This window comes from Macaca nemestrina, chromosome 10, assembly GCF_043159975.1.
Source record: "Macaca nemestrina isolate mMacNem1 chromosome 10, mMacNem.hap1, whole genome shotgun sequence".
NCBI lineage: Eukaryota > Metazoa > Chordata > Mammalia > Primates > Cercopithecidae > Macaca > Macaca nemestrina.
The window spans coordinates 31,145,794-31,161,706 of NC_092134.1; the positions used below are offsets into that span (position 1 = coordinate 31,145,794).

General features: G+C 40.0%; 1 protein-coding gene across 8 annotated transcripts in view; it reads left to right on the forward strand.

Moving 5' to 3' along the window:
- Positions 1 to 7,467, forward strand: part of WASHC3 (WASH complex subunit 3) — a 46,992-nt gene extending 39,525 nt beyond the window's left edge. For 6 of the 8 annotated variants that reach the window (XM_011761752.2, XM_011761751.2, XM_011761748.2 and 3 more), the window contains one exon: positions 7,232 to 7,467. In XM_011761752.2, the coding sequence (XP_011760054.1) occupies positions 7,232 to 7,316 (85 nt within the window). In that variant the 3' untranslated portion in view covers positions 7,317 to 7,467. Of the gene's footprint in view, positions 1 to 756; positions 852 to 7,231 lie in introns of all 8 variants that reach the window. The other 2 variants (XR_011608925.1, XR_011608926.1) reach the window with 1 other exon arrangement.
- Positions 7,468 to 15,913: the final 8,446 nt, after the last annotated feature.

The window sequence follows — 15,913 nt, forward strand, 5'->3', positions numbered from 1 at the left end:
ATAAGGAAACATTCTGACTAGCCCTGCTTGAATTGTGTGCCTTTCCTTGAATCCATCTCTCTCTCGCTGCAAGGGAATAGATTCCTGTGATTAGCCAGGCCTAGACTGTGACTGAAACAAGGAAGTGGATAGGGAAAAGATGAGGACAGCGAGGATTCTAGTTGACAACCTTCACTGATTCACATCAATGGGAGAAGAGTGGGTGTCAAAATTAGAATGTGCACAGCATCTGGTATGCTAAAAAGGGCAGATTTGTATATACTTCGTCCTTTCTCCTGCACCTTTCTATATTTTAGATCATTTTTAGTTGAGGTCAACCTAGTAACTTCTTTGAAAAGATATATATTTTTAAGATAGTTTAGACTTAATAATTAGCTTAAACTTAAACTTTTTAAAAATTTGCTTTTATTAAGAATTTTGCTGATAATTTTGGTGTCACAAATATAAATATGCTTATTAAAATGTAGCCACCAATTTAGTGTTTTTATTGTAACCACCAAAGATTGAAATTGTTAAAAAAAAAAATACACATGATATTCATGATATATATTTTTCTGTATTTTGTTGATATAATCTTTTTTGGAAATTCACTTATATATTTAAAATAACAAGAGACTATTATAAAGTCCTCATTTCCAAATTTTTAGTAGCAAAGTGTGTTTTCTTTGAATTGGGAGAAGCTAAACTTTAGTAGTTTAAGGTAGCAACTTTTTCAAATATGTCTTTAAATTTCTTTCCATGAAAAACAACTTATAGGGTGAAGTAAGAACATTTATGATCAAAATATGCAGAGCCAAATTTCTGTTCCCCTTGAAAATACAAATATCCAGGCTGGAAATGATGGTATTGCTGTGAGTTTTATTATTACTAGTAATACTTAAAAGACTTTACAACTTACAAAATGCTTTCCTATCTTCATTTGATTCTTGTGGCTTGCTTTTCTTTTTCGTACCCAAAGAGAACTAGTATGTACTTTTTCTTTTGTTCTCCTGGCAATTCCAATTTCAAGTAGCATAAAATTTATTTTAACATGAATGAGGGGGCCAGGCACGGTGGCTCATGCCTGTAATCCCAGCACTTTGGGAGGCTGAGGCAAGCAGATCACCTGAAGTCAGGAATTCGAGACCAGCCTGGCCAACATGGTGAAACCCTGTCTCTCCTAAAAAATACAAAAATTAGCTGGGTGTGGTGGCAGGCTTCTGTAATCCCAGCTACTTGGGAGGCGGAGGCAGGGAGAATTGCTTGAACCTGGGAGGTGGAGGTTGGAGTGAGCAAGATGGTGCCACTGCACTCCAGCCTCTCTAAATAAATAAATAAGTGAGACTTCATCTCTAAATAAATAATAAAATAAAATAAAATGAATGAGGAGCCAGGTGCAGTGGCTTATGCCTGTAATCTCAACACTTTGGGAGGACAAGGGTAGAGGATCACTTGAAGCCAGGAGTTCTAAACCAGATTGGGCAACAAAGTGAGACCTCATCTTTACCAAAAATTAAATTAGCCAGGCGCAATGGTGTGTATCTGCAGTCCCAACTACTTGGGAGGCTAAGGCAGGAGGATCACTTGAGCCCAGGAGGTTAGGTTATAGTGAGCTCTGACCATGCCGCTGCACTCCAGCCTGGGCAACAGAATGAGATATCCCCAATAAATAAACAAACAAAGACAATAATAAGTATTGGTAAGGATATGAAGAAATTGGAGCCCCTGTGCATTGTTGGTGGGAATATAAAATGATGCAGCTGCTATAGAAAAGAGTACTGTGATCCTTCAAAAAATTAAAAATAGAATTATCATTCAGCACTTCCACTTTGGGGCATGTACCCAAAAGAATTGAAAGCAGAGTCTCAAAGAGATCTTTGTATATGCATGTTCATAGCAGCATTTTTCACAATAGCCAAAAGATGGAAGCAATGCAAGTAACCATCAGTGGATGAATAGGAACAATTATGGTATATACATACAGTGGAATACTATTCAGCTTTAAAAAGGAAGGAAATTCTGACACATGCTACAACATAGATGGACTTTTAGGACATTATGCTAAATGAAATAAGCCTATCACAGAAGGACAAATATTGTATGATTCTACTTGCATGAGGTATCTAGTGTAGTCAAATTCATAGCGACAGAAACAATAGTGATTGTCAGCAGCTGGAGGGAGAAGGGAATATTAATAAGTGAGTACAGTGATTCAGTTTTGCAAGATGAAGAGAGTTCTGGAAATGGATGGTGATGATGGTTGTACAACAATGTGAATGTACTTAACACTACCGTATACTTAAAAATGGTTATGATGTTAAATTTTATGTTATCTGTATTTTACCACAATAAGAAAAATTGAAAAAGAAAAAAATGAATGAGTACAGACAATAAGAAGTGTTGCTGAGGGTGTGGAGAAATTGGAACCCTCATACATTGCAGGTACAAATGTAAAATGGTACAGCTGCTTCGGAAAAGTTTGGCAGTTCCTCGGAAGGTTAAACAGAGTTTCCACCTATTGCTCCTGCTAGATGTTCTAATCTCATCTAATGTTGCACCCCGGGGTACCTTACACTCTAACTACCAAATGACTTACAGTTTCTGAGTGCAGCCTGCTACACCATCCCATTTTATTCTTTACCCAGAATGCTGTCATTCTCTCTTATTTCCACCTTTTCTGTTTCTGGCGAAGTCTTACTCGAATCATAAAATTCTTCACAAGTATTTCCAATTATTTGGAGTCTTCTCTGACCAACTTCAGCGACCATTTTTTCTGTTCAAACAAACAGTTCAGCCTTATTTGTATATATACAGCTGTGCATCGCTTAATGACAAGGATCTGTTACAATAAATGCATTGTAGGTGATTTTGTCATTGTGCAAACGTCATAGAATGTACTTACACAAGCCTGGTATAGCGTGCGACATACTTAGGCTATAAACCTGTACAGCATATTACTGTACCAAATACTGTAGGCAGTTGCAACACAATGACAAGTATTTGTGTATCTAAGCATATCTAAACATAGAAGTAAAAAATGGTACCTGCATAGGGCAGTTACCATGAATGGAGCTTTCAGGACTGGAGTTGCTCTGGGTGAGTCAGTGAGTGAATAGGGAGTGAATATGAAGGCCTAAGACATTATTATACCAACTGTAAATATCATAAACACTGTACACTTGGACTACACTAAATTTTTTTTTTTTTTTTTTTTTTTTTTTTTTTTGAGACGGAGTCTAGCTCTGCCGCCCAGGCTGGAGTGCAGTGGCTGGATCTTGGCTCACTGCAAGCTCCGCCTCCCAGGTTCACGCCATTCTCCTGCCTCAGCCTCCCGAGTAGCTGGGACTACAGGCGCCCGCCACCTCGCCCGGCTAGTTTTTTGTATTTTTTAGTAGAGACAGGGTTTCACCGCGTTAGCCAGGATGGTCTCGATCTCCTGACCTCGTGATCCGCCCGTCTCGGCCTCCCAAAGTGCTGGGATTACAGGCTTGAGCCACCACGCCCGGCCTCACTAAATTTATTTTAAAAACTTTTTTCAATAATAAATTAACCTTAGCTTAGTATAACGTTATCAACTTTTTTTTTTACCTTTTTAACTATTTTGTAATACTACTTAGCTTAAAAGACAAGTCATACATTGTACAGCTATACAAAAATATTTTCTTTCTTTATATCTGTATTCTTTAAACTTTTTATTTTGACTTCTTAAACTTTTTTGCTAAAAACTAAAACACATTCAAGGCCTACACATGTCAGGATCATCCATATGACTGTTCTCCATATCCTGTCTGACTAGAAGGTCTTCAGGGGCAATAACACGCATAAATCTGCTATTTTCTATTGTAACAATTCCTTCTTCTGCAATATCTCCTGAAGGACCTCCCTGAGGCTGTTTAACATTAACTTTTTTTTTCCAAAAAGTAAGTAGAAGGAGTACACTCTAAAATAACAACAGAGGCCAGGCACAGTGGCTAACACCTATAATCCCAACACTTTGGGAGGCTGAGGCAGGTGCATCACCTGAGATCAGGACTTCGAGACCAGTCTGGCCAACATGGAGAAACCCCATCACTACTAAAAATATAAAAATTAGCTGGGCATGGTGGTGCATGCCTGTAATCCCAGCTACTCAGGAGGCTGATGCAGGAGAGTGGCTTGAACCCCGGAGGCAGAGATTGCAGTGAGCCAAGATTGCACCACTGCACCCTAGCCTGACAGAGCAAGACTCTCTCAAAAAATGTAAAACAAAATGAAATAACAAGAGAGGCTGGGTGCTGTGGCTCACGCCTGTAATTCCAGCACTTTGGGAGGCTGAGGCAGATGGATCAGTTGAGGTCAGGAGTTCAAGACCAGCCTGGCCAACATGGTGAAACCTGCTCTCTACCAAAAATAAAAAAAAATTAGCCAGGTGTGGTGGTGCATGCCTGTAGTCCCAGCTACTCGAGAGACTGAGGCAGGAGAATCTCTTGAACCCAGGAGGCAGAGGTTTCAGTGAGCCAAGATCACACCACTGCACTCCAGCCTGGACAACAGAGTGAGACTCCTTGTCAAATAAGATAAAATAACAGAAAGTACAGTATAGTAAATACTAGGCGATAGAGGTTTCTCAGCTCCATTATAATCTAATGGGACCACCATCATATGCAGTCCATCACTGACTGAAACATTATTATGTGGCACATGGCTGTATCACATTCTGTAACAATTTGTTTGCATTTCTGTCTCCCTCACAAAAATATTAGCTGCTTCAGGGAAGGAACTACTCGTTATTCATCTCTGTATCTCCCGTACCTAACACATTTTCTAGCAAATAGTAGATGCATGATGATGAAAATAAATAATCACAGTAACAGCAGATATTTATTTGATACTATGTGCCATATATTATCAAACACACTTTACATTTATTAATTTAATCATCACAAAATCCGGTCAGTCACAAAGTAGTTAAACAGCTTCCCCAAAGTTGGCCAACAAGTAAGAAACAAGGATGGGATTTCAGCACAGACAGTCTGTACCCAGAGCCTATATTCTTAATTACTATGCAATATAGCATCACGTTTCAATAAATGGTTACACATGTAAATTAATGAATTTTATAGTTTCAGTTTCTTCTAGTCCTAAGCTTTTACCCTTTTCTTTTTTTTTTTTTTTTTTTTTTGAGACAGGGTTTCACTCTGTTGCCCAGGCTGGAGTGCCCAGGCATGGTCACAGCTCACTGCACCCTCTGCCACCCCAGGCTCAAGTAATCCACCTCAGCCTCCAAAGTAGCTGGCACAATAGGCCGCTACTGGCTAATTTATCTGTTTTTTTGCAAAGGATGGGGTTTTGCGCTGTTGCCCAGGCTGGTCTTGAACTCCTGGGCTCAAGCAATCCACCCTCCTCAGCCTCCCAAAGTGCTGGGATTACAGGCATGAACCAATATCCCTGACCTACCCTTTTCTAAAGTAGCATTTATTTTAGGAAGTTATGTACATTGTTGTATTTGTTTGAGTTGTCATAGATACTAATATAATTTTGATGTGGTATTAAAATAATTCCCACTGGTAATGTTTTCCTACTTAACAAAGTGTAGACAGTAAGAAATCAACTATATAGCAAAGAGAAATTTACTGGGTAAAATGTGCCTAGTATTCATGCCCACTAATTCTAGAGTTGTTGCTTCTAATGCAAAGCGATGACGATGATGGTCCCATGTTAGTATTTTAGGCAGATGGAGCATCAGTCAAATCCTGGAACCGCCATACCCAGCTTTAAAATTTTACTGTATTGAGTACATAAGGCTTCCTTGTAGATACAATCTAAAATTATTCAGCAGAGCAAATGGGTTTATATTTGACAACTAGGGAGCAATGCCAGTATTTCTTTCTCTTTTTGTAGTATGCCAAATATATTTTAAAATATAAGCCATAATTTTAATACCTAAAGTAACTGTTAGACTGTGCATTTTCTTATTTTAGTAATAGTAATTTCTGTTTGTGGTGAATAAGAGTTTTAAGTGTCCTAAATGTTTAATAAGAGTCAAGAAGCCTGAGGGAGAAATCAGTCTGGTAGTTTTTAATTATTAAGATAGAGCAGTTATAGGCCAGGCACGGTGGCTCACACCTATAATCCCAGCACTTTGGGAGGCCAGGGCGGGTGTATCACAAGGTCAGGAGATCAAGACCATCCTGGCCACCATGGTGAAACCCCATCTCTACTAAAAATACAAAAATTAGCTGGGCGTGCTGGCACATGCCTGTAGTTCCAGCTACTCAGGAGGCTGAGGCAAGAGAATGGCTTGAACCTGGGAGACAGAGGTTGCAGTGAGCCGAAATCACACCACTGCACTTCAGCCTGGCGACAGCGAGACTCTGTCTCAAAAAAAAAAAGATATAGCAGTTATATTGTTACTCCTTTTCCTCTTGGTTCCCCCACCCCCAGAAAATACTTCTTTTGCTTAATTTACTTTCTTGGTAAGAGTGAATAGAGGCTGAGTGATAGTGCCACTGCACTGATTAAATGATTTACTGGCACAAAACTATTGAGGCTTAACTAGTTGACTATTTTAATAACATCATTAAAATTTCATTTAGGTTTATTAGAGCACATCCATGCAAAGTTGGAATCTAACCATTCTCATGTCTCCTTATTATGCCTAGGGGATCTTTGAAACAGTATTTTTGCCAACTCATACTTTCTATTTTCATTCTGTAAAGATAAAACATGGAAGTGAAAACGTTTAACAAACATTAAGAACCTTTTTTGACCAGGCACTCTCCTTCGCTACAAAATTTCCACATTACCTATTTTTTAATAGCCATTTTTGAACTCTCTTCCATTTCTAAGTTTCTCCCTGAAGCTTTCCTGAACATGAAGCGTTTCCTTTTCATTTCTAGCTTTCCTTTCTCTGTACCTCATGTACACTTGGAAGCTTCAGGGATTTAGCACTGGTCATGCTAGCCTCTACAGATCGCATCTCTGTCTGTAGTTGGGTCTCCATGGTAATGAGAAGCAGAAAGTGCTGAAGCAGCGCACTATGTAAGGACTGGCAAGAGAAAATACTGCCGCGGCCTCTACAGGCATAGCATTGAATCCCCATGGTGCCGAAGAAGCCTGAGAGAAGTACACTAGTGGGGTAGTGCGGGAGACTAAGGACACGGACTTGGCAGATTTATTAGCAGCAATATTCTAAGATGAACCAATTTTAAGAGTTTGTAAGTGTTCTTTTCAATTGGAAAAGACCTTTAAATTTTTTTTCCTTTTCTTTTAGGAGGCCAGATGCTCCAGTGCCTGATGGTGAAAGTGAAAAAACTGTAGAAGAAAGTTCAGATAGCGAATCTTCTTTTAGTGACTAAGCTTAATTTTGAGAAGAATTACATATGCATGCATAGGGGTACATTTACATGAGCCTGAACTCTCTTAGTCATAAGAACATCGAATGGCCACATGTCCACTACCAAGCTTCTTCTATGTTAAAAAAAATAATAATAAAGCATTTTTAACTTGCCAGTGTGTCTTGTCGCTAAAATAAAGGGCCTCGAAATGAAAAATAGGATAACCTAAATAAAGTACAATTAGTGCTACAAATACTAAGATGGAATATTTTAGAGATGCAATGAACAATTACGGCCAGGCACAGTGGCTCACCCCTGTAATCCCAGCACTTTGGGAGGCCGAGGCAAGTGGATCACCTGAGGTCAGGAGTTCAAGACCAGCCTGGGCAACAACATGGTGAAACCCCGTCTCTACTAAAAATACAAAAATTAGCTGGGCGTGGTGACAAAAATTAGCTGGGCATGGTGGTGGCTGCCTGTATTCCCAGCTATTTGGGAGGCTGAGACAGGAGAATCACTTAAACCCAGGAGGTAAAGGTTGCAGTGAGCCGAGATTGAGTCATTGCACTCCAGCCATGGCGACAAGAGCGAATCTCCATCTAAAAAAAAAAAAAAAAAAGCGATGCAATGAACAATTTTAAATGAAGTCAGTGTGAGTTTAGTGATCAATAATAGACCCAATGCAAAAAAAAAAAAAAAAGTGAATTTGGCTAAGTGAATTATTCAATTTTTGTGAATATTTTGGTGTGAAAAGTATATGGATTCATATCATGAGTTGTTAAAGACATTTCTGGTAGAAAGTAATACTGGGTTGAAATTTTCTGTGACAAAAAACTCACATATCACATATGTTATGGGTATGGAACTTTTTGGTAATATTTTTTAGCATACACAGCCTTTCACCACTTGGCCATTAGTTCATATGTGTTTTTAAGTCAGATATTCTTATACAGTCATGCATTGCTTAACAACAGGGATACATTCTGAGAAATGCGTCGTTAGGCGATTTTGTTGTGCAAACATTGTGGATTTCGTCACAAATGTACTTAAACTATTGCTTCTAGGCTACACACAGCATGTTACTGTACTGAATACTGTAGGCAGTTGTAACACAATGGTATTTGTATATCTAAATGTAGAAAAGGTGCAGTCAAATGTGGTTTTATAATCTTAGGGGATGTTGACCAAAACATTATGCAGCGCATGACTGTATTTATTAGCAGATGGAAATTGAAGGTCATTTCAGTGTGGTTCAGAATGAGTAACCATCATTGCCATCAACTCCTGTATTACCTAAACAAAAAAAATTTGCGCAGCAGGATTAAAATGTTCTCACCTCACCTTGCAAATAAGTAATTATTATTCACAGTTACTTATACACAGTCTAGAAAATTCCTAAAGTACTTATGTGAAAAAATATATAAATGCATTTAACTAATTGTGCCTGTTTTAGTTTAGTTCACCTGAAAGTAGAGCCTGAGAAAAGGGCTTGTGTGTATAAGGTCATTTGCAAGGTGATCCCAGAAAACAGAAGTGAAAAAACAGGGAGTGGAAAAGGGAGAAAATCACTTAAATGTATATTATCAGCCGGATGCAGTAGCTCATGCCTGTAATCCCAGCACTTTGGGACGCTGAGGCAGGCGGATCACTTGAGGTCAGGAGTTTGAGACCAGCCTGGCCAACATGGTGAAACCCTGTCTCTACTAAAAATACAAAATTTAGCTGGGCGTGGTGCGGGTTCCTGTAATCCCAACTACTGGGAGGCTGAGGCAGGAGAAGCACTTGAACCCGGGAGGTGGAGGTTGCAGTGAGCCCAGATGTCACCACTATACTCCAGCCTGGGCGATAGAGTGAGACTCTCAAAAATAATAAAATTTAAAGAGTGTGTTATCAAGATTGACAGTTGGGGTTTGAGTGCTCCAAGACCTTCTGAGGAACTTTCAGAATGCCTCCCAGAGTTTTTCAACTAATAGAACTGGGAACATTTATTAACCAGTTTCCATCCCCCATTAGTTAAGAGTTGCCTCCAGGGTCGTTAATTATCCTTGCACTTCCGGGCTGTGCTTCTGTGTGGGAAAGCAGCACCCCAGTGTTGAAGAAAGACTTGGAACAGGAAGCAGAAAGATACATGGCTTTGACTTGCAGTGGGATTTCACCAACAGAAAGGACAAGTCTGAGCTTACTCACCTAGAACTATCCATGTAGCTGTGACTGATACCGGAAGTGGACGACGGAATGTGCAAAAGAGATATTTGCTGCAGTCTACCCAAAAGCAGTCAGTTCAGAACTGCTTGAGTCCCATGTTAAGTCTACTTTGTCACAAGGTGATAGCCAGCCACAGTCTTTCTAAAATCTACACAGGAAGATTAGTGAGACAAGCCACAGTTACTATCATTACAACTGGACGCAAGGCCCAAACTGGTACTTAACATCTTCTTCCACCACCCGTTTTACGTTTCTCCTGCTCTATATCAGAAATTCCGCTGGTCTAGGCATTCCTATTTCTTTTCTCTTGGTTCCTGGATCCATGAATCCTGGCAGTTGAGGACATGGCATCATATACTAGCCATTTTTGTAGTGCATTTACCACATCCTAGAGTTTAGCACTTCAACCCTGCAGAATCTCTGAGATGGTGCCTACAGTGAGCCTATAATAGACCATTTCATTGTTCTATTTGATTGATTTCTTCTGGATAATGTTGTATGCGGTAAGACCAGTGGATCCAACAATTCATGCACCTATTGTTACTCATTTGCTACAAAATAATCCGAAGATCTGAGGCAGTGTAATGCAAGATACCATGTTGGTAATAGGCATCATGTAGGCTATCAGAGAGCAATGCTGGCAGAGGTGCCACTGGAAGGAAAGGAAAGGAAAGCCCCTGTTAAGAGTAGTAATTAATTACAATAAGAAAGAATTACTCCTCTTCCAGGGTAGAAGGAATTTAATGCAAATAAATTGCTCCCAAGTGACTGGTTAACCTCTTCAAGGAATAGTACCAAATCATTGGTCTCTGCCGCTGACAAATAGGGTATTCAGCAGTAGCTGAATCCTAGCTCATCTAGCTCATCACCAGATGACCATTAGTGTGGAAGCCCAAGCTGTTGAGCCCAAGCATAGCCGGCATCTCTACCACCATGATTACTCCATTTGTGGGCTCATTGTGTAACCTGGGGCAATCAAGGACAAGGCTAGCTGACATCCACTGGAGAAATCATCCTGTCCACCTAATTTTTGCCTCCTCAAGTGAGTGTTTTCTTTCTGACATTTCGTCCTACAAAAATCTTCACACTTTGTGCACATTCCTATAGTTTTGTCCACATTCTTCATCCTTAAATCTCGCTTTCTCTAATCTTCAATATCGCTCCCTCCTTATCCCTGACCAGCCAAGCGAGTTAACAAGATCAAAAGTCTATAGTACTTAACTCAGACTACATGCTTCTTCAGCAACATCATGACAAAATGTACTGTTTGAAGCTGTGTCCATCAGGAAGATTATTTTCCCCACCACTAATTGTTAGAGCCACCTCTGTCAGAGGCAGCAGTGTGGCAGCCAGCCATTTTTGCCCACACCAATATATCAAGCTTGTCCATGCATCAACAAGGTCCACTGCTTCCTGTCAGCTGGTGAGCTAATATTGCAAAAGTAACTTCAATTATTCACTTTCTCCCTATTGCATGCCTTTTGCCATATGTTTGCATTGCCCTCCCCCTCTGAATAGAGCATTTGGCCTCAACTTTTGATTCTCAACTTAGCCAATGGAATATTAACAAATGTGATCCAAGCAGAGGCTTGACAAATACTTGGTTGGTCTTGCCTTTTCTTGTGGCTCTGTTATTGACACAAGAACATGACTTGGATAGTCTAATGAGGATGAAAGATGCGTGGAGCAGAGATGAGTTGTTACGTCCATGTATCAGCCAACCCAAGACATGAGCAAGACCAGCCAAGGTCAGAAAACCTACCTAGCCAATTCTCAGCTGGCTGTGGATGTGAATAACAAATACTCACTGTTGATTATCATACAGTTTTTTGTTGTTCTTGGTTGTTACCACATAATTGTAGCAATAAATAACTGATATAGTTGACCACTGAAGATTCTCCATGAGATCATACAAGTAAGCTGAAGAAAAGGCATTAGTGTAAGAGATGTAAATGATACAGGAAATAAATGATAGGTCTACTATAAATACAAAAATTAGCCAGGCGTGGTGGTGCGTGCCTGTAGTCCCAGCTACTCAGGAGGCTGAGGAAGGAGAATCGCATGAACCCAGGAGGTGGAGGCTGCAGTGAGCCGAGATGGCACCGCTGAACTCCAGCCTGGGCGACAAGGACTCTGTCTCAAAAAAAAAAAAACAAAAGACTACACTGTGAGAGAGAGCAGGAGAGCTAACATAGTTCTGGAGCAATCAAGTTGATACATATTGCTATCCTTTCCATATAAATATAAACACTTTTGATATTCCTAATGATTGAAAAACTGTTTGTCAGAACAAGAGCCACATATCATGCAGAGGCTGTGTTGATCTGTTCCAGGAAAAGGTACCATACTTGACATGGTAGACGTGATTGGCACTATCACTTTATTAAGTTGGTAATATCCCCTTGTCTTCCACCATGGCAAATGCCATACAGGTAAATGCAGAAGATGCTACCTCTGCATCCTGTAAGTCTTTGGAAGTGGTGCTAATCTCCAAAATTCCACTCAGAATGCAGTATTGTTTCTGGTTTGCTGTCTTGGCTGGGATACGGAAGGTACAATTTTAGGGATTTTTCACTTGATCCTCCCTGCCACAGTGGATTTTTTTTTCCATAGGTCAGGAAACTAACAAGAAGCTATTAAGAATATTTATCAGGTATGCACTAGAGACCAGGGAAACAATCAGAGGGACCCCGCTGGAGCAATTGAAAATACTGTGAAATAGACTGGAGCCCAAACTCCATCTATTCCCTGGTATCCACTCTATTTGGTGTGGTGTCCACTCTATTTGAGGGACAATGAGGACAATTTTAGATCACTTGATATCAAGCAACTGAGCCCTGTATACAACAACCTTTGCGAAGATCAAGTATTCCACTTGTTTCACTTTGTGAAGTGGTTCAAAGTCCTTTGAAGAAAGATTGGGTGAATGTTTACCGTATATACTCCTGGTGACATAGGTAGCATTTACTTCAGGCTTGCTGTTACTTTGCTGCTGATGGTTGAATGCCACTACCTGCCTCCTGCCATTAAAGAATCCTATCATCTCAGTTAGTACTAAAGAGCCTAATTCTACAGCATCATATCCTACTGTGAATCCTGGCCTCGAGGGTACAGCTTCTGATGATTTTATCAAAGATGTTGATGTCACCCTCAGTAACATCCTTCATTATCTTAGTCAAGAGAGTGTTCTCTGGGCCCTTCCTGGGAAAATACTACCTTTGTTCTCTTGGCATTAAATAAATGCATTCAACATATCCACCTCTCTGCCTCTGACCTCTTCTTCACTTTGATAAGGCATTTCCAGCATTCCTGCCTCATTTAGTATAGGCCATCATGACCAAGCCACCCCAACAGCCTGTTAAAACCAGCTCATGTGTCCTAAAGATGAGATACTATACCTTGAGTCATAAGAGTGTGCTCCTGTGTCAGTAAACTCTCCTCTATCCAGCCTTATATTCTGCCTCTCTGGTCCAGCCCACACAAGACTTATCTTCACTCATATTCTCCAACTTACTGCCAGTACTTACTAACCACTACCTAAAATTCTTTCAGTAAATAAGCCATTTCTTCCCAGTTCAAGGACTGTGTTTTTCTTCTCAGCTGAAATCTGAGATTAATTAATCTAAAAGCAGTCAGGGAAGGCAGAATTAGATCTTGAAGACACAGGAGTCATTTAACAAGCCATCCACCTCAGACGAGCACTTCACATGGTCTCCAGGTAAGGGGAGGTTGCTCTCCTGTAGGGTGGCAGAAATACCTCCTTTGGCTGGCATGGAGGGTTCAGAGGAAATCAGGGACTCAAGATCCTCAAGCACATGCACTCAAATTGTCTCATCCCAGGTCTCAGAGTCCCACTCCTTTGACATGAGGGCCCTGATTTTAGCAAAGGAGACTTGTTGAGGTGGCATCTTTTATCTCTTTGCCACTCTGCCATCCTTACAGTTACATTGTGTATCTGACTTTCAGCACAGCTTCCCTATGGCTGAAGGGATAATAGCCTGTTTAAACACTGCCAAGGAGGACTTGTGGCTTTCACAGCATGCCCTAAGTTGATAATTGGCTGATCTGGGCCTGCCAGTTATTTTTTTGTATTGTTTTTTCAAGGCTTCCAAAGCAGTTGACAAATGTGAGCCAATTCCATAATCCTTTGTCTCCACACCATTGTAGTGATAGAGCTACCAGATAACCTACTTCTTCTCATGCCAATCCACCACAGGTAAGATTCATAGGAATTAGGATGCACACCGTTATCACCATCTCACTTATCCCAGCAATAAGGGTAAGTGATCCAGTTCCAGAATCCCATCCTAAGATTTGCCGTCAAGGGTCACGCCTCATATCAAAGTTTTACATTTCTCCTAAAGCAGAAAACCTAGGACAAACACTTGGGTGCAAGGAATTTATTTGGTAATCCCAGGAAGCAAGAGTGAGAGAACAGGAAGAATGAGAGAGAAGACAACCTAATAAGATGTATATTACTGTGACTGCCATTATGGGTATGTGGGATTTGATTCCAGGACCAGAGACTCCTCAGAAATGAGCAGTGCTTTTAGAATTGTCCACTGGAAGGACTGGCAGCTGGAGCATTTGTCCACTAACCTGGACCCTCTGGTGTGGGGCATTACCCCTCCATAATCACAGGATTACCCGCACACAGGTATCAAGGAAAAGAGTCAAAATCTATAAAATATTTGAAGAGATTTATTATGAACCAAATACAAGTGACCAGTGGCCTGAGACACAGACTTCAGGAGATCCTGAGACCATATACCCATCATGGTTGGGCCACAACCTGGTTTTATACATTTTACGGAGACAGAAGACATCAACCAATGTAAGATGTACATTGATTCAGGCTGAAAAGACAGGACAACTGGAAGCAGATGCTTTCAAGTCACAGGTGGATTCAAAGCTTTTCTGATTGGCAATTGGTTGAAAGAGTTATTATCTAAAGACCTGGAATCAGTAGAAAGGAATGTCTGGATTATGATAAGGGGTTGTGAAGTTTTATCACGCAGATGAAGCCTCCAGGTAGCAGACTTCAGAGAGACTAGATTGTAAATGTTTCTTATCAGACTTAAAGAGTCTGGTCTATCAGTAATTCCAAAAGGGAGAAGGGCATGTCTGGCTTCCCCTTCCCATCATCCCCTAACTAGGTTTTCAGGATAATGTTGGAATGCCCTTGACTGAGAGGAGGTGTCCATTCAGATGGCTGGGGGGCCTTGGAATTTTGTTATTGTTTACATAGGCCTAGGGTGCTCCCATGACCTTGGAAAGGATACAAGATCAGAAAGTAGAGAAATGGGGCAATCATTTAAGATTGGTTGCTGTCACCAAAAAGTGAGTCTAAAATTGAGTGGAACTCTCCACTACAGCAGTGGCTGAAATCCAAGGTGGGCCTGGGGATATATTTCAGAATACCACCAGAAGTATCAGCTACAGACAGTGCTGCTTCCAAAACACCAAATGGGCCTGAGATTACCTTTATTTAAAATGCACACTTTTCTTGTTGGATATAAAGACAAGTTGGATAGTAAGCCACATTCAAGATTTCCAGAACTTTTTATTAAAAATTTTAATTTTAAAAATCTTCCAAGAATGAGCAAAAGATAAACAATGACTAAATCTGTATCTTTATAGTCTGCGGTAATTTTAATACAATTTTTAAGTGTTTCCTTTTACACATACCCCACAGTGTTTTTCTGTGAAACTTTTTACATCTGAACCAGAACATGGCTCCTGTTAAAGAATAAATTGTGTCCATGTGCTCTTGAAGACTGTCCAGACAGCATAATGTTCAGTCAAACTCTTTTGTTTCTGATCAAGTTCCTCACAAAAACAAGCTTGATTTCCAGGGCTTATGAGGAGCTTAGATTCACACAATTTAATCCTCTACTTTAATAGCTGCTGCAACAGTGCCAAGGTATCTTCTCAAAAACACTCACTTTTACCTTTTTTGTTGGTAAGATTAATAAATGAGAGGACTGACACCAAAGCAAGTCTCACTCTGACTTGGAATTTGGGCACATTGCTTAAACAAGAGACATCTCTCTTCCTTTGGAACATGAAGTATAAAGATTTCATTTGTGACTCCATTTCCTCTATTCCCAAAACAATATTACTTTAGATTAGCAGTTTACAAGTAAATAAATGTGGGGAAAAACTCATTTTACAGTATCTATAAATTATCTGCTAGGCATCCATATATACTTATGTTCCAATTGATATAATTATTTTAAAACACTTTAGAGGTAAACACTTTGTTTTACAGTTAACATTGAAAACTTTTAAAAAGTTGAGGTCTAGAAGAAGTCTTAGCAAAAATCTAATCTAATTGACCCATTTTTGCCAATGAATAAATTGAGGCCCAGAGAAGTTGAATGATTCCCCCAAGAAACATGAGAACGAAAAGA